This window comes from Passer montanus, unplaced genomic scaffold, assembly GCF_014805655.1.
Source record: "Passer montanus isolate IOZ18808 unplaced genomic scaffold, ASM1480565v1 scaffold44, whole genome shotgun sequence".
Classification (NCBI taxonomy): domain Eukaryota; kingdom Metazoa; phylum Chordata; class Aves; order Passeriformes; family Passeridae; genus Passer; species Passer montanus.
The window spans coordinates 2,531,383-2,553,103 of record NW_024369262.1 but is presented as its reverse complement, the minus strand read 5'-3'; the positions used below and the strand labels follow the sequence as shown (position 1 = coordinate 2,553,103).

The 21,721-nt window shown below is 52.2% G+C and overlaps 1 protein-coding gene across 1 annotated transcript in view; it reads left to right on the top strand.

Moving 5' to 3' along the window:
- The window catches only part of RTN4RL1 (reticulon 4 receptor like 1), a 29,136-nt gene extending 12,065 nt beyond the window's left edge, over positions 1 to 17,071 (top strand). The window contains exon 2 of the mRNA XM_039720571.1: positions 13,922 to 17,071. Coding sequence (XP_039576505.1) covers positions 13,922 to 15,285 — 1,364 coding nt within the window. The 3' untranslated portion in view covers positions 15,286 to 17,071. The remainder of the gene's footprint in view (positions 1 to 13,921) is intronic.
- Positions 17,072 to 21,721: the final 4,650 nt, after the last annotated feature.

Below are 21,721 nucleotides of genomic sequence, written 5' to 3'. Positions count from 1 at the left end.
TGCCCAAGGGGTACTCCCAAGGAATGTCCTCAAAACCCTCCTTCAAGGAAGTTTGATGCCATTATCACTCCGGCCTCGGCTGGGAGCTGTGCTTTGCCCCAGCAGCTCCTCCTGCAGCCGCCCGTTATGCTGCCACCATTTCTCCTGCTCCAGGACTCTTCCGCGGCTCCCCAGCCCACCAGGGGATGTTTAGGCAACGCTCCATTTTGGAATCAGCCCAAAGCTCTGGAGAAAAGCCTGTGGTGGGGCTGAGTGCTGCTGCAGCAGGCAGACACAGAGCCCCGGGCAGCCGGGGCAGCGAGTGCCGGGCAGCCCCGGCTGTCAGGCGGAGAGGGATGGGCAGCCCTGGAGTACACAGACAGGTTAATGGCAGCCGTGGATGCTGCACAATTGGATTTCACCTCCCCGCTTCTCAAGGAATCAGCAGCTCTCCCTTGCTCAGAAATCCGGCCGTCCCCCTCCTCCTGTGAGCCCCGGGATGAGGTGTCACCCTTTGAAAGCTCACCAAGGAACATCCCAAACCCTCCCTCGCCTCGCCAGGCTCCCCGGACACCAGGCTGCCCTCAGAGGCTGTGCCACCTCCTGTGCGAGCCCCAGCTGCTCAGGCTTCAGGTGAACGAGGCGCCGGGAGGTTTTATTGCATTGCTGGGTTTTGTTCCACTCTGTTATTCGCCACGATTGAATTTGCTGCCGCGGAGGCAGGAGCTGGCGCAGCCCGAGCTCCCTCGCCGCTCCTCTGGGACTGTGACCTTGTCTGGGTGCCTCCCTCAGCCCTCAGCTGGGTAATTCAGTGCCAGGGTGGGAGCTGGGCGTTCCTCTGCCTCCCACTGAGCATCCCGGCGTGGTCCCGCTCCCCTGCCTGAGCCAAATCCTCGCTCTGCTCCACTTTGAAGCGTTGACCTTGGAAACGCTTTCAGGGAAAGCATCTGCCTTCCCAGCTCTCTCCTCTCTTTCCTACCTGATTATGTCCCTCTGTCCTCATCTCCCTGAGCAGCTGCTGAGGTTTCGATGCCATGGGCATCACCACAGTGCCTGAATCCCTGCGCAAAGCATTCCCAAGTTTTAGTCACACTCGCTGGTTCGTGGTGTCAGCTGGGAAACAGCATCTCACCTTCCTCCTGCCCTGCTCTTGCACTTACGTAAAAAACACCTCAGCTTCCTGAAAATGTACTTTCTTGGCTCGTTTTCTCTTTGGGCAGAAAGCTGTGTGGCACCTTTCAGTGCAGGTGGCCTTGGATCAGAGCAATCCTGTGTGGTGGCACCGGTGCCACACCAGCACAGGGCCAGACCCCAGCCCTCAGCAATGACACGGAGCCATTCCTGGTGGATTGGGAAGTGCAGCTGTGAGGGATCAGTGGGCAGAGCCGTCCAGGAAGGCTGTGGAAGCCTCGTTCTCTCTGTGTTGACAGCCACAGCTCTTCTCCCCCAGCAGCTGCACCATGGCCTGTGCCCCGTGATTGAATTAGGGGGCTGTGCCCACCCCGCCCGCCCCGGCCCCGGCGCGCCGGGCTCAGATGCTGAACTCGAGAGCCATAATTTAATCAGGCCCAGGCAGACAGTGCTCCGATAGCCGTCGGGATCTCTCGCCTCTTCCCTGCCCAGCTGATTTATGCTCCCAGGTGGTGGCTGGGGTTTTGCCTGGCATTTGTGGTCTTCCGGGGTGATCTTTTCCCAGAGCAGGAAGCTTGTGGGGTGAGCTGGGAGCAGGGGTGGGGTGATGCAGGCTGGTGTTGGTGCTTCACCGGGCTGACCCTTTATCTGAGGAGGAAGGAGAGATGGGGGGCAGAGGGACCCCAGTCCTTACAGCAGCTGCTGCTCTCGGGCTGCCTGGGCAGAAGGAGTTAAAAGTTGCAATTAGTAAAGTGCTGACGGTGGAAAGGTGGGGTGGAAGCAAGCGGCACTAAATGAATCCTGAAAGGTTATTCCAATAAGCAGCAGCACAGTTTCCAGCTGCGCTCACTTTCCTGGGAGCTGGGGGACAAGGGAAGGGATCCAGGATGAGAGACACCAGGTGGGATGAGGGATGATGCTGGAGGATGCTCAGGTGCCAGCAATGCCTGCTGGAGTGGAAAATACAGCAGGGGAATTAAAGCAGGAGGGGGGAGAGGCCACCACATCCCAGAGATGCTCATCCAGGGGTGTGGTGGGTGAGTCCTGCCCGTCCTGTGCCCCCAGTGGCTTTTCCACATGGTCCAAACCCTGACACAGGCGTGGAGCCCCGTGCCCCGTGGGGTTTGGGGAGTGGTGTGAGCCACAGGGAGTCCTTGGAGCGTGGAGAGTGGTCTGTGAGCCCCAGCGGGGGCTGCAGGGAGGAGGATCCTGGGCAAGGCGTTGTTCTTCCAGCTGAGCAGACAGGAGCCAGCGGTGGCCTCTCCCTGCCAGACGTGGCTGTTCCAGCTCTCTGCTGGTGCAACACCACCGAGCTATTATTAGACTCCAATTTTCTGTGGGTAGCTCTGAACTCCCCAGTGCTTCCAGCAGCTTGGCAGATGCCAGGGCAGAGCAGGATCTGCTGGCACTGGTGGGGACAAGGGTCCCTGGTGAGTTCAGAGGGGTGTGGGTGGCAATGAGGGGTGGCAGAGCCCCCCAGCACAGGGACACAGAGAGCTGAGCACCACAGCCTGGTCTGGAGCTGCAGAGCAAAAGGTAATTAGCTGTCTAACGAGTGGTTTGGCTGATGAGGAGGGCACAGACCCCCTGGGAACACTCCTTGGGTCAGTGGTAGGTGAGAGAGATGCTGCCCCAACAGAGGCATGGTCTGCAGGGCTCTGCACCTCCAAGCACTCTGGATTTCACCACTCCAAACTGGAACCACTGCATCCCCATCACTGCCATCCTTGGCAGGAGGCACCTGGGGGCACAAAAGGGTTGTGGCACACCCACAGCACAGCCCATCCCGTGCCAGAGGAGGGCAGGGGAGGGGGTGACATGGCATCTCCTTGCTCCCACCCTCTCCCAGCCTGGTTTCCAAGCAGGAGTGTTTAAATGCCTTTTATGTTGTGACTCAAATGATGAAAGGCCTGGAAATGGGACTAACAAAGACGAGTTGTACTTCAGAATAAAAAACCCATGAAAGCAGCAGATGCTGTCATAGGAATAAATTGTATCAACAGCGATCAGATGGGAAGTGAAAAGTCAGAATGGAGTTGTTCTGTCTTTCACGCTTCCAGTGAAAATTTCTGGGTCCATGAATTTAGCCAGAATCAGTAGGATGAAAGACTTTGTCTGACAAGGCATTTCAAAGAATCTGGGAACCTCCAGAGATGTGGCCACTTGGACAGGGAAGTGGGACCCCTCAGTTTTAATGAGCATTTCAGTTGCCTTCCTTTATCCTTCTGCCAAGATCTTATTTTTGTTTTCTTCCCTTTTCCCTTAAAACTGCCGATTCCCGCTCTTTGCAATTCGTTTTAACTTTGCAAAACGTGCATTTGAGCCACACAGCACGAGGAGGAGCAGGGTAGAACATCCCCATCACTCCATCCAGCCCAACCTGTTGCTCCTCACCATAAACCCCTCCTTGCTGTGGCCAGCCCGGATCCTTTGGCACCACCAACCTTCAGCATCTTCCCGGCCCTGCAATGATTTCCCATCTCCCCACCTCCCCTTTCCACAGTGACAGGATCCTACACAGGCTGTAATTAATAGAAATTAGACTGTCAGGACCTTGCAGCCCCATCCCATAATTACTTGGCCTTGCTGTGTTGCAGGCGCAGGATCGGCGGCGAGCTCGAGAGCCGCCGCTGATGGGAACACATCCCGTTATCAGGCTATTTTTATTAAGCTTTTAATGCAGGCATTTGCGTGGTGCTGGGGGATGTGCAGCATCTCCACAAAGTCCACTCCCAGAGGGATGTTCAGGGGGATATTTTGGGATGGAATACCGGCACTGGAGCTAGACAAAGCAGGATATTAGCAGAGCGCCGTGTCCTGACCACGTTCATCGCTTGCGCATTAATTCCCAGCACCCAACTGCTCCAAACCTTCAGATTCCAGGGGGTGGCAAAGCGTTGCTGCTCTGTCCTCAGGTCCCCCACATCGCCACGCACCCCAAGAGCTGCGTGGGACAGTGACAATGCCCAATATCCAACTGGGCACATGGCATTTCCTACCGGCTCATTAAGCCCCGGATGCCGGCCAGAGGAGCGGCACAGCTCAGCTATTCACACTGCTCTGCTTTTATCACTGCCTTTTTCATGAGCTGGTAAAAAGTTCAGTGCAAAGCACAGGAGAGGTCTCTGAGAGGCAGCTGTGCTCATGACCCAGCATGCTGGCTCCAGTGGGGATGGGGTTTTGCTGGAATCTGCAGTGCTCACTCGGCTGCTGACCCGCAGGGATGTTCACTTGGAGGGCTCGTGGCATCGCCCTGAGAGGAGACCAAGGGCACAGGGAAAGGTGCTGCTGCCCTTTTTGGGTGTGGGAGAGAGACCTGAGGCTGTGGGCTGGGCTCCAAATGACGCCAACACTTCTTTTTTGGTTGGGGGGAAGAAAATGTGACAGAGCCGGGAGCTTTGATGCCTGCCCGTCCGTCTCCTTCCCCCCTGCTGCAGGCAGAATGATGTGCTGCTGAATGAGGAAGAAGGTACACGACAGGCTCCAATTTGCCCTCTTCTCCACCAAACACAAGGACATCCAGCAAATCTCAAACGCAGAAAGGCTGAAAAGGGATGATGAAAGAGAGCCCATGTGGCACGGCGCAGAATTCGCCTGTGGATCTCGGTGGCACAGGACACTGCTGGGGTCGGGACCTCAGCAGGGTTACAAGTTTATAGCACTAATGCCCTCCCTATTAGCCATGCTTGCATGAAAACATCTTTGCCTCCCGGTGTTGGGTTGCTGCCCACTCCCAGCTCCAGCCAGGTAAAGATCCATCCAGCACATCCCTGCTTTTCCACAGCCTCCAGTTTTTCCATCTCCTGTGGATGTGTGCTGGATGGGGCAGCCGAGCGTGCACTGAGAGCCCAGGCAGCTGTCACTTTGCTCTTCCATCTCATATTTGCTCAGTTTTGGCTGCATTTCTGATCCTAAAGAAACCCTCCGTAGCTCCTGGCCAGCTGCTGGCAGGGAAAGGGGCTGGTGAATCTGCTTTCTCCACACATGAGCTTGTTCAGCGTTTGATACCGATCTGCCTGGTGCTCAGCTGGGGTGGGTTTTGTCATTTCATCTGCAATTGTTTTGCTGTAAAGCACCTCGAAGGGTTCACTCCCCGGCTGTTTTACAAAGGACATCGTTCTTATTGCTGCTGTGAATGAACTGCTTTGCATTTCTGTGAATGGGAAGGAAAACTTGTCACCTCAGGACAAAAAGGGAGTGGAAGTATCTGATGATCCCCTGAGACGCCTCAGACAATCCACTAAGCTCAAGTCATCCTGTATTTCTTTCCTCGGGGGCAATTGGAATTATTAGTCCCTTTTTGAGGACCTCGAGATCTCCCTGTCCTTTGCCAAATTCTATGCCGGCTTCACTGCAGGCTGCTGGCAAGTCCTGCCAGAGCCTGTCCTGTGCTGGGGACCAGCAGGGGCTGCCTGGTGCCTGCTGGGGGTCAGAACAGCAGTGCCAGTGGCTGGTGAAACCCCTATCCATGTCTGGAATCCTGCTCAGGGTGTTCCATGGTCCGTGCTGTTCTCTCCTGGAGAAGCAGGAGCATCCTGGTGTGCATTGGCACCTCCAGCCACAGCAGGACCCAGGGATTTACTCATCCATGCACAGAGAGATGTGCCTTTCCTCCAGCATTCCTGCACTCCAAAAAGGTCCCAGTGGTGTTGAGATGCACGGTGGGGTGAGACACAGGGGCACAATAAACCCTGCAGCAGACCCAGGAGAAGAGGATGGTCTGTCCCCCCTGATGTCCAGGGACAGGACATGGGGGAAAGGTTGCACCAAGGGAGGTTTAGACTGGACACTAGGGAGGATTTATTCACTAACAGGGTGGTCAGACCCTGGATCAGGTTTCCTGGGGAGGTGGCTGATGCCCCAAGCCTCAGAGGCATTTGGACTGTGCCCTTAATAACAAGCTTTAGCTTTGGGGCAGATGGAGCAATGATCATTGTAGGTTCCTTCCAACAGAAATATTCTGTCCCATCCCAGATCTGTCTCCAATTGCTGCAAGCAGCAGCCAGCCTCTGATTTAAACACTCTTCTCCCAAAGCTGGGGTGCTGGGGTTGTTCCCTGTGCCTGCAGCCACAGGACCAGCAGCATCCCACTGCAGTTTTCCACCAAGGGCATCCCTGCTGTGGATGGTGTGCTCAGAACTGGGGTTAAGCAGAGCAGATTATGCTGGGAAAACACACTCTACACTCCCTCTGCATCTGCCTGTGTTAGTCCTGAAAGAAGCATTTAAATTAAACAAGTTTCTATAGCCAAGTTTCAATCCCACAGCCACTTCCACCATTGACCTCCTTTTTCCCCCCTTTTTCTTTAGCTTGAGAGCAGGAGGAGGAGATGCAGACAGAGAGGAGTGCTAATTAAACAGGGAGCTCCACATTAGGGTACAAATCCTCTGGACTAGCACAAACCCTGCCAATTTCTGCATTTATTTATTATTTTTTTCAGTACAATTGTAATTTCCAGTGGTGCCTCCAGCACCAGGAGAGAGTTCAGGGGCTGCTCTTGGAGAGGATTAGCACGCTGGAAGCATTATTACTTTCCTTCTCTGTGAATTCAGGAGTGATTCCCTGACGGCTGCACTCTATATAGAAGTGAATCGGTGCTAATTTGTTTTTGAGGATCACACATCCACCAACATGTGAAAGACAATCCTGCTTCTCGATGTGTATTTTGAGCCAGTGCTACAGCAAACAACGGAAAATAAGCAAGCACAGGAAGCCAGACCTCCCTCGCCCGGAAAGCCAGAGCTGGAAAAGAGCGGACTTTCACGATTTTTTTGTCTGTGTGAGTTGGTTTTGCATCTTTCCAGAAGAATTTTGGGTTTTGGCCCTGCTGCCCATGGCAATAGAGAGCAGGGGTTTGGACAGCTCTGACATGGAAAGCCTCAGGGACGCTGTGTTGGACGGGATGTCAGAGAGACTGAGCATAAAAGGCTCCTTATTTCTTCCTGTTAAATCATCCTGGAGTTTAACTGCAAGAGAGGAATAAATGAACTAATTGAATCTGTAACTATGGAGGGACTGGGCACCTGGCAGGGGAGCAGCAGCCCCGCCACCCATCGCTCCTCTCTCTTTATTTGTGTGATTCAGAGGGACGTGGTCTGTGGGGAGATATCAGAGCTGGCTGAAATGGAAGACAAAGCTATTGTTTCAAACAGAGTTATTGATTTTTACATTATTACACTATGAAATTTATGGTCTGGTTTCAAACTGCAATAGGAGTTAATGACCACCATCCAGAAACTTCCAGGTGACCTTGGCCTTGACTTTGGTGGGGGAAGGTGAGCAGCTCCACTTACCAGGTCAGCAAATGTAAATTGAAGTTGCAGCACCCTAAAGGACTGGATTTTGGGGTGCTGCTGGCTCTGGGTCTCTGCCCTGAGCTTGAGCTCCCAGCAAACCCCAATCTGGTTGACAGCCGTGATGGAGTGGGGAAATTGGACATTTTCAGCTCCAAACAAAAGTTGTTCCTGTTGTTAAGCCACGTTTTTCCCCCAGCCAGAAACACCAAGATGTCTCCAGAGCTCCTGAGCACGGGTCTCCATCCTCAGCTGAACTCACAGCTTGGCTGCCCAAGGGTTTGCTCCTTTCAGTCACAGCTGCAGAAATGCAAACCAAGGGGCTCTGGGATGGGTGAGGAGCACCCAGGGAGAGGAGACAACACAGCCCAGGGGAGGAGAAACCCTGTGAGAGGGGAGAGCAAAGGGCAGTGCCCAGAGCAGGCAGCTGCCTGCGAAGGCCACTGCCCATTCCTGATTCCAGCTCTCCCATCTCAGTCACAGGAGGAGGATTTGCTCTCAGAGTGACCAAGAGGACGTTTGTACCAGTTAACACACGAGATCCTGGTGACACAGAAGGGTTTGCAAAGGCACTCTCCAGTCTACAGCCTTTGCCTGGCTTTTCTTTAAAAGGTACCTCCTGATGCATCTTTTGGCACCAGTCTCTTCCCAAAGCTTTCCTTAGCACTGTTCCTTCCAAATTTCCTTGTATGCTCCTTCCTGTGGGAACAGCGTTTCCACTTGCCAGCCAAGGAAGGCAATTTCCAGCTGCTGGAGGAGGTTTTTTTTCCTTGTAGTGCCATCTCCCTGGAACATCCCTGATGCTGCACCCCGAGCTAAAGTCGTGTGAAGCCAGTAGCCTCCAAGCTCATCTTCTGCCTCGGAGGTCATAATTGCCATTAAATCACAGCTTGCCTAACCAAATTATGCAAAACCGAAATTATCTCCAATGATTTTTATGTTGCTGAAATGTTCCAGAACTGCCGGGGTGATGACTGGGGGATTGGGAGCAGCTGTCACTCCATCAGAAACCATAACTCCAAACAGCTGGGATCTGTCAGTTATTTATGACACCGGTGGCAAAAAAAAAATAATAAAATGATGAAGGTGGATGGGTGGCTGCCACTCTCTGGCTGAAAGGCAGCTCGTGCAGAAAGCAAAGCCCCGTGCTGTGTCCTGGTGCTGGCAGCTGCAGCTGATGCTCTGGGAGCAATCCCAGCGAGGCTGCTGCTGCTGCAGGACCGTGGGGCAGCACCTGAGGGGCTTTGCACAGAGGCTGAAAGGGAGCTGCTGCTCGCTGGGGAATTCAGGCTTTGTGACAGTCAGCATGGGCATGTTTATTTTATCCTCTGTGTTGCAAAAAAAAAAAAAAAGAAGAAGAAGAATAAGAGGAAATAAACCCTGCAGCTGCTAAGCAGGGTCTGACACTGCTTTGTCGAACCGTCCCAGATCCTGAGCTGGGCTCTTGGCTCGTGCCCAGTTGCTTTTGCTACTCTGTCCTTGCCTTTCATCGTCCTTCACTTAGCTGATGAAATTGTAAGCATTTGAGGCTGCTTTTTCTCCCTAAACAACAGTTTCTCTCTATGTGAACATCCAATTCTGAGGTTGTTCCCAAGTTTCAAAGTGTGCTTTCCCCCCGGGGGTTGTAGTCATGTCTTTGTGCACCAGCTTGTTAGGGGTGGATTTTGAAAAATCCTTTGATAGATCCAGGGTGGGAGCAGGACAGGAAAATCTCTGCCTAGAGCTCAGTGAGGTGCTGCTGTTAGAGCAGGTGTGAGTTTGGCCTCAAAAGAGGGTGAGTGATGAGGAAGCTTCTCCCTTTTTGATAATCCCGCCTGTGAGCAGCTGCTTTGTCCCCACTTGTAGCACACTCTGGTTAAGTATTATTATTTATATTATGTAGTAGCTATACATAGTGTTTTATGGCAGTAAAGATACATAAATCAGCAACCAGAAGACGAGGGCTTTGCTCTAAAGAGCTTATAAATCTAACAGCTTGAGCAGCCCTGGTAATGGACACAGTAAGCAGGCAGTCAAGTTGCATGTAGACATGAGCTAAGATGGGTCTCCCAAAGCAGATGGTGGGTTTAGGAGAGATTTGGAAGGGAAGCAACCTGCTCCATCCTCGAGAGCGGATTCTTCTGCTGGAGAATTAGACAGGCTCTGACCCATATAAGCTTGTCCGGGTGGGGAGGTGAAAATATCCATCAGAGAGAAGCAGAAGAGGGGGTGCCGGGGTTTGTGGCAGGGGCTGTCCTGCAGGTGCATCTCCCCCAGGACAAACCCATCCTTGTCCTAGTGATGTCTTGGCCTCGAGTCTGAGCCTCCTAATGAAAGTAAGTGGCATCATGTTGTAAAGAAACCGAGTCCCTGCCTGGCTCAGAGGTACAGTAAAGTGTTCTAAACCTTAAAAAGCAAGAAAACTGCTGGGGCAGGTACACCAGGCTCTCTGGAGCAAGTGGCACTGCAGAGTCAAGAGTCCCTGCCGTGGTGGCAGAGAAGTGCTCCAACCCTTCAAACCATCTGTCTTTGATCCTGGGTATCAAACCAGGGTTGGTTTGTTTTTTTTTTCAAATTTCTTCCTGTGCTGGCACCGGCCTGGGAGGAACCTGGTCTGGGCTGGAGAGAGATGTGCAGTGTCTGGCTGATCATGCTGGCTCCGGGTGTCTGCATTCTTCTGGCTGCCTTCAGCTCTTGCACAAATTGAGGCTTCACGCTAAATGCATTACACTGTATAACAATTAATCCCGTGCTACATATAGAAAGTCCTTACTCATCAATAATGCATGTGGGAGGAGTGATTTTCACTCTCAGTAATAAGGCTAAGACAATGGAAACAAGCAGGTAATGGAGAACATTTATAAAGATGTTAATCTAGTAATGAGTCTAATGCTGTTAAAAGTAAGACTGCAAACTGGACGCATCCAAAGATAAATTATTTCAAGCATTCATTAACTGATGCCTAATTAATGCCCAATTAGAGGGATGTTACATGGGAAATGGTTTGGACAGTCAGACGAATTCATTCCAATCACTGAAACCTCAGTCAGAGGCAGGAGGCAGCAGAAGGACTCACAAGCAGAGGCCGGGGTGACACAGCACGTCAGTGGGAGAAAGGCAGCAGATAAACACCCCTTTGCTGGCTTTATCCGTGTCAGCGGGGATTTGGTTTTACTCACTTCACCAGCAGCTTTCTGGAGGATTTTTCTGTGCTGCTTTTGAAGCTCTCCCTCCCCGGTGAGCTCCAACACGGGCTGGTGACCCTCCGTGTGCCTCACAACCTTTACAAGATGAAGTTGAAAGGGCTGAGTCAGGAATAACAAGTTAGACAGGGTCAAACTCTCAGGAGAGCTGGGCTGGGGCCTCTCAGGAGCCTCCCATGGTGTTTTCCAGTCTGGGAAGCCCAGTGAGACCCAAGTGCTCCTGGCTGTCATGTCCCAGTGGGATTTGGCAGCTGGATATCCCAGTGCTGGTTACCAGCCTCAGGGGCTTCATAACCTCTTTGCTTTTTGGGGATCTCATTCCTAGACCTAAACCAGGACCAGTCCCAGAGCATGCCAGGAGCACAGCAGTGCATGCTCTCACAGCACTAAGCAGTCAGCAGGTTTTACAGGCTTGGAAGGAAGGCTGCCTTGATGAGACCACAGGCCTTGTGTGCAGCCACTGGGCAGTCCAGACCTTCATGCAGTCACAGATTTCTTTGGGACCTCAAAGAACATCCAGGGCAGGGACACCTTCCACTAGGACCAGGTTGCTCCAAGCTCCATCCAGCCTGGCCTTGGACACTTCCAGGGATGGGGCAGCCAGTTTTTCTGGGCAGCCTGTGCCAGGGCCTCACCACCCTGGCAAGGAAAATTCCTCCATTATACCTAATGTGAACCTACTCCCTATCCAAGTCCTGCTCCCCTGTTCACCCATTTTTTCTAGGTATCCATCCTTCTGTTTGCCTATTCTCCTTACTCCCAAGTTGCAATAGGGAGGAAGACATCCCTGTCTTTTCTTCCCACCATCCTGCTCTTGGGGAGTAACAACCCCAGCCTATCCTCACTGCCATCCCTGGCTGCAGGAATCCCATCTCTCTCTCCGTAGGAGCTCCAGCCATTAACTCAGAGCTGCCTGTTAATTAAAGAGATGGACTCAGTTCCCTCTGACCTTTACCTCCGGAGTTATCCCCGCAGGCAGCGAGCTGTTAAACGCCGCCTTCCCTTTCGGCAGGAGCCTCTACCTTGGCCATGCTCCAGGGAGGCCTGGGCTGCCTTGGTCCATCACCATGCCTTGCTAACAGCCTCCTGTCATCACCATCCCTACACGTGAAATCCTGGATGCTCCCAGATCCCTGCCCAGCTCCACCTCCCGTCAGTAATCCCGTTAGCCTGGCAACTGTCGTGTCACGGAAGAGCGCATAAAACTGTTGTTTGGAAGCAATATGTAATCTTCCAACCTGCTGCGTGTAGCTGGGAGATGGTTTATTGATTCAGACCCTTGTGATTTGGTATTTGCAATAACAGACTCTGCATGTGGGAGATCGTCACAGCACTTGTGCCTGGCAGGGTTTTGCTAATAAACATCAGACCTACGGAAGGCGCCGTGCTCCGGTGTCACCGAGGTAAGACGGGGGACATGGAGCTGTCCCACCTTGGTGGAGCACATCCTCGAGTTAAAAACCCAGCAGAATATATCTGCAAACAATGCTTTATCTCTGCCATCGTAGGATAATCACAGTATCCTCAGGACACCGCTGTTTCCCAGGCTGTGAGTGGCAGCCAGGGCTCCCGTTTTGGCAGGGAGCTCTGGGTAAGTCAGCACGATGCTCCCACCAGCGCAGCCCCTCGCTCATCGTGCAGAGGCACGACAGCAAAGCCAAAATGCTACGGCAGTGACTTGGAGAATGTTCCTTTTCCTACACAGCCGTAGGAGTTGTCGCGAATTCAGCGTTCCCGACTCACCAGCCCTTTTTGGCAGTGGCGCAGGGATGAGACATCCCTCCTGGTAGCCCGTGCTTCGTTTCTGAAGGGCAGTGCCTGGAAGTCATCCCCCTCATTCCCATTCCCAGGCAAGGCTCGAGCCGATGCTTTGGGCAGCAATGCTATTTTTTTTCCCTATTAACCGCCCAGTCAGCGATGACTGGCTCTTACTGGTGATTTATGGAGAGTCTGAATAACCCAGTTTATCTAAAATATGTGGCAACTTTGCCTTGAAAGGATAGGTCTAGATGGACGGGTCACCTGCTGTTAACTAAATGGCAATAGATCTCCATACCAGGGAAAAGGCAACAGCAACCACGCAGTTATATTTCAAACACAATTAATAAGAAAACAGTGAGGTTTTTGTGCCTCCAACTCGTATTAGGCTGTAGGCACTGAAAAGAGGGACTGTAAAAGCCCAAGGGGTCCCGGCTCTTGGACTAGCTGGTGATAACAACATGGAGTAATTAGACATGAACTCCACTTCCACTCTCGTTTTTCAGATTAGTACAAGCTGAGTAGGACTCGTGGGCAGGATGGCACCGGCAGCTGTGCGCTGCTCCGCTGTTACTCCTTTTCCCTGTGAAGTCCAGAGGCAGAATTCATTAGACATGAGCAAATTTTGCGTGTAAGAGGAAAAAGCCAAATCTAGGAGGAAAATCTGAATGAGAAATGACAAGTCTGGTGCAACGAGTCTGAAGAGCCACTCGGCGCAGAAGGAATAGCCTGAAAGCAAGCCTGGTGCGAGGAGTGGGAGCGAGACGGGAGCGGGGCGGCGAAACCGGAGCTCAGAGGAGCTGAGCAGAGGGAGGGGATGGTTCTGCCTCGTTCTCTGCTTCTCTGCTGCGAGAAAGCCCCAGTCACAGGCACATGCTGTAGCATTAGAGGATGCAATATGCTTTGCCACAGGACATCCATTTAAAAATATGTCTGAGCATCCCACTTCCAAACGGAGTTTTCGGCTCAGCCTTTTCCACCAACTGCTGACAACATATTTCCCTGTAAACCGCTCGGGTTTCGGGGTGGATGGTGGTGTCTAACAACTGTGGTAAAAGGAGACGGTGGGGATGGGTCTGTGCCTTTGGGGGGAGCGGGATGCACTGCACACGTGTAATTTTAGGTGGTTGGCTGAGAATTGCTGAATCTCTGCAGCTTTTCCTCCCCGATACGTGCAGGCGATTTAACAGATGCATTTCAGGAGGAGTGGGGACACCTGCGAGGGTTTGAATTTCCCCTGTTTGCTCTCACACCGCAGCGTTTCCTTGCCTGCGGGCAAGGGGCTCTGCTGCCTGCGTGAATTCTCACCGAGAAAGTTTCTCCTGCGTGTGCCGGGCTGGGAACACAAGCAGGAGCCTGTTGCAGGCAGGCAGAGGAGGCAGGGAGTACTCCATACATCACGTTTTAACTGCCGTGGGTGATGAGCCTACTCATCACCGCCGCGTGGGTAATTCATGAGCGGAGAGGAGGGCTGAGCTAATTGGGGGCGTTTTTCACCCGGAATAGTCTCCGCAGCAGCGATGGGTGGGCGGGAGGTGCCCGGTTCCCGCTGACGCCGCTCTCCCCTCTCTCGCACAGGGGGGTTTGCGGAGCTGCTGCTGGTGCTGCTGGGGCTGAAGGTGCCCGGTGCCCTGGGCTGCCCCACCGACTGCGTGTGCTACCCCTCCCCGATGACTGTCAGCTGCCAGGCTCACAACTTCGTCACCATCCCCGAGGGCATCCCCGAGGACAGCGAGAGGATCTTTCTCCAGAACAACCAGATCACCTTGCTGCTGCGGGGCCACTTCAGCCCTTCCATGGTCACCCTCTGGATCTACTCCAACAACATCACCTTCATCGACCCCAACACCTTCGACGGGTTCATCAACCTGGAAGAGCTGGACCTGGGGGACAACCGCTACCTAAGGGCTTTAGCTGCAGACACTTTCCAGGGGCTGGTGAAACTCCACGCCTTGTATCTGTACAAGTGTGGGCTGAGCTCTCTCCCCAGCGGGATTTTCGGTGGCCTCCACAACCTGCAATACCTTTACCTGCAAGACAACCACATTGAGTTCCTTCAGGACGATATTTTTGTTGACTTGGTTAACCTCAGCCATCTTTTTCTCCATGGAAACAAGCTCTGGAGCCTCCATCAGAACACGTTCAGGGGACTAATAAACCTGGATCGGCTGCTCATCCATCAAAATCAGCTGCAGTGGATTCATAGGCGGGCTTTTCATGACCTCCGAAGATTGACCACCCTTTTCCTGTTCAATAACAGCCTCTCGGAGCTGCAGGGGGACTGCCTGGCCCACCTGGGAGCCCTGGAGTTTCTCAGGCTGAACGGGAACCCATGGAGCTGCGACTGCAAAGCCCGTTCCCTCTGGGAATGGCTGCACAGGTTCAGAGGCTCCAGCTCCAGCGTCATCTGCGAGTCCCCCGAGCAGATGCACGGCAAGGACCTCAAGGTGCTAAGAGCAGAAGACTTTAGGAACTGTTCAGGGTCCGAGTCGCTCCACCAGATGAAAACACACACCTTCTCTACGGCGGACCGAGGAGCCTCCAAATCCCACCACCCTCACCACTCCTCCAAGGAGAAGGGGAAGGAGCGAGGGGCTGAGAACAGTTTGCACAGCAGCCAGCCCGCCGGCCCGCCCGGCTCCCGGCCGGGCTACCGCAAACCCGGCAAGAACTGCACCAGCCACAAAAGCCGTAACCGAACCTCCAAGCCGGTGTCCTTGGGGCCGCGCAAAAACGGGCAGGAGGTCCTGGACTATGTGCCTGATTATCAGCACAAGTACAGCTTCGGGGCCGTGCCCACGCTGTCGCCTAAGCGCAAGGGTAAGTGCACCCGGCGGACGCCCATCCGCCCGCCCAGCGGGGTCCAGCAGGCCGCCGGCTGCCCGGGGCTCAGGGCATCACTCCTGGTTTTTATGGTGGTGCTGGCGGCCGTCATCCGCTGAGCCCCCCCAGCCCCGGCCGCGGACGGAGCGGAGCTGTACTGCCACCAATCTACAAAGGACCAGAGTTTCTTTTCTTCTTGTTTTTTTGTACGTGGCTCAGCGTTGGCCTGGCGAAGGGAAGAACGTTGTCTCGGCTTCTGAGGGTTGTCTCCGTGCCCGGCCGGACTGTGCCGAGCGCAGCGGGAGCAGATTAAAAGGCATTATCACACCTTGTCACAAACAGCCTAACCGAGCACCTGCGACAATAACAACAAAAAAAAAAGCCAACCTTACAAAAAGCAGATAACAGGGGTGGTAACCGATTTGTCGGTGACAACACCCAGACAAATGGACTGTATCCATGCTCTTGTGAAATCCCGTTCGTTTGAGAGCGCTCCGAGCGACCCCTCCAATTACCGAAAGGAACATAATTGCTGTAAAAACCATCACCGATTAAGCCTACACTGTTTCTCTCTGAAAGTGAGTGCAAGGACACTGATACCGATGTGATAAGGACATTTGGTTCTCCCACGTTTTAGCCCTTTTGGCTCCAAACCCAGAGGCCAAAGTTGGCTGGGAATCTCTTAGAAGACAATCTCAAACCCCTGAATATCTCAGGCATTACAGCAGAACAGGGCTTGCCTGCTGGGCTTGGAGTAGCCGACAACCAAAGGAAAGACTGATTAGAGGTGGAATTAAACAAAAAAAAATACCAAACCCCAACAAACCCAACACATAAAGAAATGAGGTACCTGCAGGAGGCGTGTTTTTTGTAACCATGTTCACACATCTGAGAAAAAAACCCCCAACAATTGCACAGGCTCCCCCTCTTCCCCTCAATTATCCATATGTATGTCTTACAATGTTTATAAACTATATGGAAACTGTATCTTCAGAACTAAGGATTGTATTATTGAATTTATAGCAGACCAGTATATGATTTTTTTTTGTTTTGTTTTTTTCCTTGAGAAAACAAACCGGCAGCAGTGCCTACAGATGCTGAAAGCCATCGGGCGGGCTCAGTACACGCGGGGGAACCACAACGGACCAATGTTCTCAGCAATTCAGAGCACTAAACTTTGGGAGGGCTTGGGGGGTGGTTGTGTGCGATGCAGCAAAGTCCATACCCAGAGAGCCAAAATTCACCCTTACATCCTAATTTGTAACCAGTGGGGGGAGAGAGAGAGAGATTAATTAGCCCAAATGAATAGAGCCGTGGAGCTCTGTCTCTGGAGAGCACTCGAGGCCCCGGGGAGGAAAGGGGCTGGTTTTGGGGCTGGAGGCAGAGAGGGGCTTCCCAGCCGTGGCAGTGGCGTGAGGACCTTTATAGCTGGACTAAGGTTTTCACTGGGGCAGCAAGGAGCAGCTCCCAGGCTGCAGACAGACCTGACAGAGTCAGGAGGGGTTTTGTTTCTTAAAAGGAACAGATTCTGGAAGAGTCAGAGGAGGGGGAAGCTACAGCTTGCAGAGGACCAGCGAGAAGCGCGGTGCCCTAGGTTTCTGGTCCATGGCAGGAGAGAGAAATCCGTGGTCCAAGAGAGCTGTACAAAGGGGGCTGTGGGGAGGTGGAGGAGAGGGAGCAGGGCATCCTGTTCCCCTCTTCCTGCGTTAAACCATGTGCTGGAGGGATGTGATTGCTGGTCGGGGGCATGGCAGAGCCGGCAGCTCCACCGACGGCAGCCCGTGGGCTCGGGGAGGTGCTGCCCAAATTCTGCATTTGGTGTGAATTCCCTGTCAGCGTGGATGTGTGAGACCAAACAGACACTGAAGTTAATGAAACAAGGGAAATAAAAGTGATCTTGGACAAGAAAAGGCTTCTGTTCTTTCCATAACCATATCTCAGTGGTGGTATTTCGAGCCTGTGGCTCAGGTGGGGGGCTGGAAATGCTGAAAAAAACAGCTGCAGTTTTCCACCAGACACACAAATAGCTCCAGGAAGGATGGGCCAGCTGGGGAAATCTGCTCTCCCAACCACTTTGGGGAAGGGGAGTGGGTATTTGCACAGTGGCAGATCCCTTGGAGGTATCTGGAAATGGAAAGGGAAACTCCCACTGAAAAGAGAAGCAGAAAATTCCCCGATGCACTTGTGTTTACAGCAGTTGGATGTGAGAGTGGGAAGCTGGAGGGGCACGGCCTCCTCTGTCCATCTTGCAAGCAAGGAAAGCCAGAGGCTTGGATGCTTCTCTTTTAGATGCCCTTCTTGGGGAATAGCAAGAGTAATTCTGGGAGGAGGAAGGAAGAGGTTACTTCATCAAGCCCTCTGCCTTCCAGCTCCTACCCAAACTTTTCTGTCTACAGGGCTCTAAAGCTCCACTAAAGGGATGTCCAATGCAGCCAGAACAAATAATCCGTGGTCTGAAATAGCTCCCTCATGTCCTACTCTCTATAACCAATAGCAACTGAATGAGTCTGGCACTGTCCCTCAGAAGTGGAGCATGTTGTTATGTTGGTTATTTCGTTTCATACTCTGGAAATCAAAGCTCTCAGTGGGAGAATGAAGAAGAGAAGCACTTTATTAATTTTTTTTTAAGTCTGCGTGTAACTCCTGTAATATAGGAGTGAAATGTCAGCACAGGAGATGCTAATGTTTTATAAATGATTTGGGTGCAGCAGGCACGGTGGATAGTCTTTGAGATGAATTATATTAGAACAGACTACGCCTGGCTCAAAACCATAATTGTATTTTTAGTATCTTTTCCTTTAACATGTAGGAAAAATAAAGGCAACTCCACGGTGTATTACAAGCCTTGTCAATCAAGTGCTCTAACTCCTAGTGATAAAGGCAACTGTTTAAAAACCAGAAGGGAGACATGATACACTGCTAAATAGGAGATGTCTCTTGACATGGCGTTGTGGTTTAACCTGGCAGGCAGCTGAACCCCACACGGCCGTGCTGGAATGGGGAAGAGGATTGGGAAAAATACAAGTGACATTCATGGCTTGAGATAAGGCTGGTTTAATAGGACAGCAATAATAATAGCAACAATAGAATTGGAATATGCAAACCAGGTGATGCACAGTGCAGTTGCTCACCACCTGCTGATGCCCAGCCAGCCCCTCAGCATGGCCCTCAGTCCATTTACTGGCCATGATTCCATTGGGTTTAGGATATCCCTTTGGCCAACTGGGATCAGCTGTCCTTTCACAGTTTGCTGTGCCCCACAGCATCCTCAGAGGAGCAGAAAAGCCCTTGACTCAGGGCAAACATTGCTGAGCAACAATGAAAAAATCCATGTGTTATCAACATTATTCTCATCCCAAACCCACAGCTCCTAGAAAGAAAACCAACTAACCCAGCCCAAACCAGGACACACAGGTTCCTGATATTCCTCCTGTCTCCTCCTCAGCTGCCATCCCTCCCTGCTCCCATCCGTCTTCCACGACCACAGCTCTTTGAGGATAAACTAAATTTTTATGGCATGCTCTGACACTGAGGCTGGATAATGAACTTCCCAGCTGCGTGGTTCAGCTCACCACGGCCCCGGGTTCACGCTCGTGTGTCTTTTCCCCTGCTCCTTCCCACAGCATGTCTTCATGCATTTTGAATGCTGCTCTGAGAAATCCCCTCTCCTGTGCAGCAGCAGCTCTCCAGTGGAGCGGGCGTAGGGATAACCCTGCATGCCAGAGATGGCCTGACTCAGGCTGGAGACGAGCTGGAGAAACTTGGATCTCGTTAGAGTTGCTCCCAGACGCCCAAGGTGACTGGGAGGGGTAAAGAGCTGATGCCCAGAGTGGTGGGAAGGCACTTGGGGTGATGCTGGGCTGAGGCCAGTGGGGTGAGGTTCAATGAGGCCACGTGGCAGCTCCTGCACCTGGGTCACAACAACCCCTCCAGGCCTGGGGCAGTGTCTGGAGAGGTGCCCAGTGGGAAAGGACCTGGAGGTGCTGGGCAGCACTGGCTGAACCTGAGCCCAGGTGGGCAAGAAGGCCCAGGGCAGCTGGCTTGGGGTCCCCATCCCTGGAGGGGTTTCACAGACCTGTGGATGTGACACCTGGGGATGTGGTTTACTGGTGGCCTTGGCTGTGCTGGGTTAACTGTTGGACTTCATCACCACGGAGGTCTTTTCCTACCTAAATGATTCCATGATTCTATAAATCCTGAACCCTTCCATGCTCCTATCACAAGCTCATCCTTTGGATGTGCCCTGCTCCCCTCTCAGGTCAGGGCAGACAGGTTCTGTTGCCTGGGCAGACACTGCCAGTAGCTCCGCACAGCTCAGCTGTGAGCTCCACACACTTCCCCTGATAAAAATGTCACCTGAGCCTTTATTTGCTCATCAATTTGCCTTTTCTTTAGTGTTCTCCAGTCTGTGCTGCTCTGGAAGACGAGACCAGCCCCTGTCACTGCTTTCCCCTTCCATCAGTGAGCTTTAACACTCTGACTTTGGGCTGCTCATGCAAATCCTTTCCATTAAAAAAAATAAACACGAGAAGACCCCGAAGAGACCCCAGACTGTGCCTCTGGAAACTCACTCCCAGCGGCAGAATCCCGTTTCCTGAGTCTGAGCCAATTTTCTCTCCTTTGTAGCACTTTTGCACAGTTTCATCCCATAATTGCTAATATGGAGCTTTTCGTACATGCTTTGAAATCAGAAACCACGCAACACTGCATCTCTTTTATCCTCCCAGGCAGGATGAAAAACCAAACACCTCTTGGATACTGAGAATAAATTTTTAGTTTATCAGCCTAAACCAACACCACGAGACCACAGCTTCTCCTGTATTCCCCATCACTTCCAGACCACGCTTGTGCCTCCCCTGCACCAATTCCAAACTCTTTCCTTTGTCTCAGAAAGTTGCTTTGTGACATGCTCCCCTTCAGAGGGACAGAACAGAACAAAAGCACCACTTCACATTCCTTGCAGCTAAATAACACTTTTTTTGCAGTCCTTCAAGTTTATCCTTCCCTAAATCCCCTGCCTGTGTATTCTTTCCCTGTCTTAGCTTCAACTACTCCCCCAGGAGCGCTTCCCAAGAGCCCATTTCCCATTACCAAGATTATTTCCCTTTTCATCATTATCTCCTGGAGCTCCTGCTGGTGGGCACCAACCCCCTGTGCCCCCAGCGCCCCCTTCCACATCCAGCAGCCCCCGAGCTCCTCCCCGCTTTGGAGAAACGTGAGATACTGACACCAGTGCTGGTGGGAACAGTGATTCCAGGGATGCTGTTGTATTCCCGGCTGCGTTGGAGTTTGTGGGTTACAGATGGAAGCAAAAGCAACTCTGAAAGCAGGACACAGGTGCTCACACTCTGCAACGTGTGTTTTTGGGGAAGGTGTCACTCTGACGAGCCAAAAGCATCTCTGCCCACCAAAAAAGCAGCCCCAGGAGCAGCACCCCTCCAGAGTCCCCATCCATCTCTGTCCTCCCCTTTCCCAGAGAAGCAGCTTTCAGCTGCAGAAGGATGTGTCAGCTCAGTGGCCACCCCTCTGGTCCCCACTCAAAGGCAGCCGATTTGGTGAACAACACAATTCCCTCGTTACCCAGCTCCCTGCTGGAAATAGCTGCTCAGTAAATCCAATTTTCCCCCCACCCTGTGAACACGGGTGAAATTCTCCCCACGCCCAGCCACTCTGCAGATGCGTCTTTATCTCTCTGCAGGCTCATCCCCACCCTCATCCGCACAGCCCGAGTCCTTTCTGGAGCTGCCCCTCCATCCTCTTCCTCCTTTGTGAAAACAGAATCAAAATAACTGTTTAACAAATCAGCCATTACCTTCTCTCATGTCACCAATTCCCCGCTATCATTTCGTAATTGGCCAATTTTCTCTTTTACCTTCTCTCTGCTCTGAATACGTCTCGGGGAGCTCTGATTGTGTGTTAAAATATCCTCCCTAATTCACTGCTCAATATCTCTTTCTGCTCTTCTAATTGCCCTTTTAACTTCCTTCTAATTTTTTTATAAATCTCCTAATCCTCCTCCTGCACAGGTTGTTTACATGCACCGGAGAATGTATATGTATTAGCAGATGTTCCTGGGTAAATAATGCACAAAAGAATATTACTGCTTCACGCAAGCTGCAATTACTGCTTCCCTCAGAATAAGCCCTGTTTAACCCTCCTATTTAGGGCACACGCCCCTGCTCTTGCTGCACATCTCCAGGCTATTTCACTCCTGCTGCAGAACATTAACACCACCAGCTCCACCACGGCTGCCTCACTATCTTCTGGGGGAAAAAGAAAAAAATTTAAAAAAAAAAAAAAGAGATAAAGAATCTAAGGATAAAGGGGATAATGATATAGTTATACTACAAAAAATTTTATTTTTTGGGGAACACAGCTAAAAGAAACTAAACGAAATAGCCACACAAGTCAAACACAGCAAGTAATACCCCAAGAAATAAACAAATTTGTTATTCTTGGTGGTTTTGATTTATGGACAGCTCCCTGCTCTCCCAGCTCACGGGGAGTCTGCTGCCACAGCCCCGGTGCTGCAGGCAGGCACAGGGTCAGGCAGGA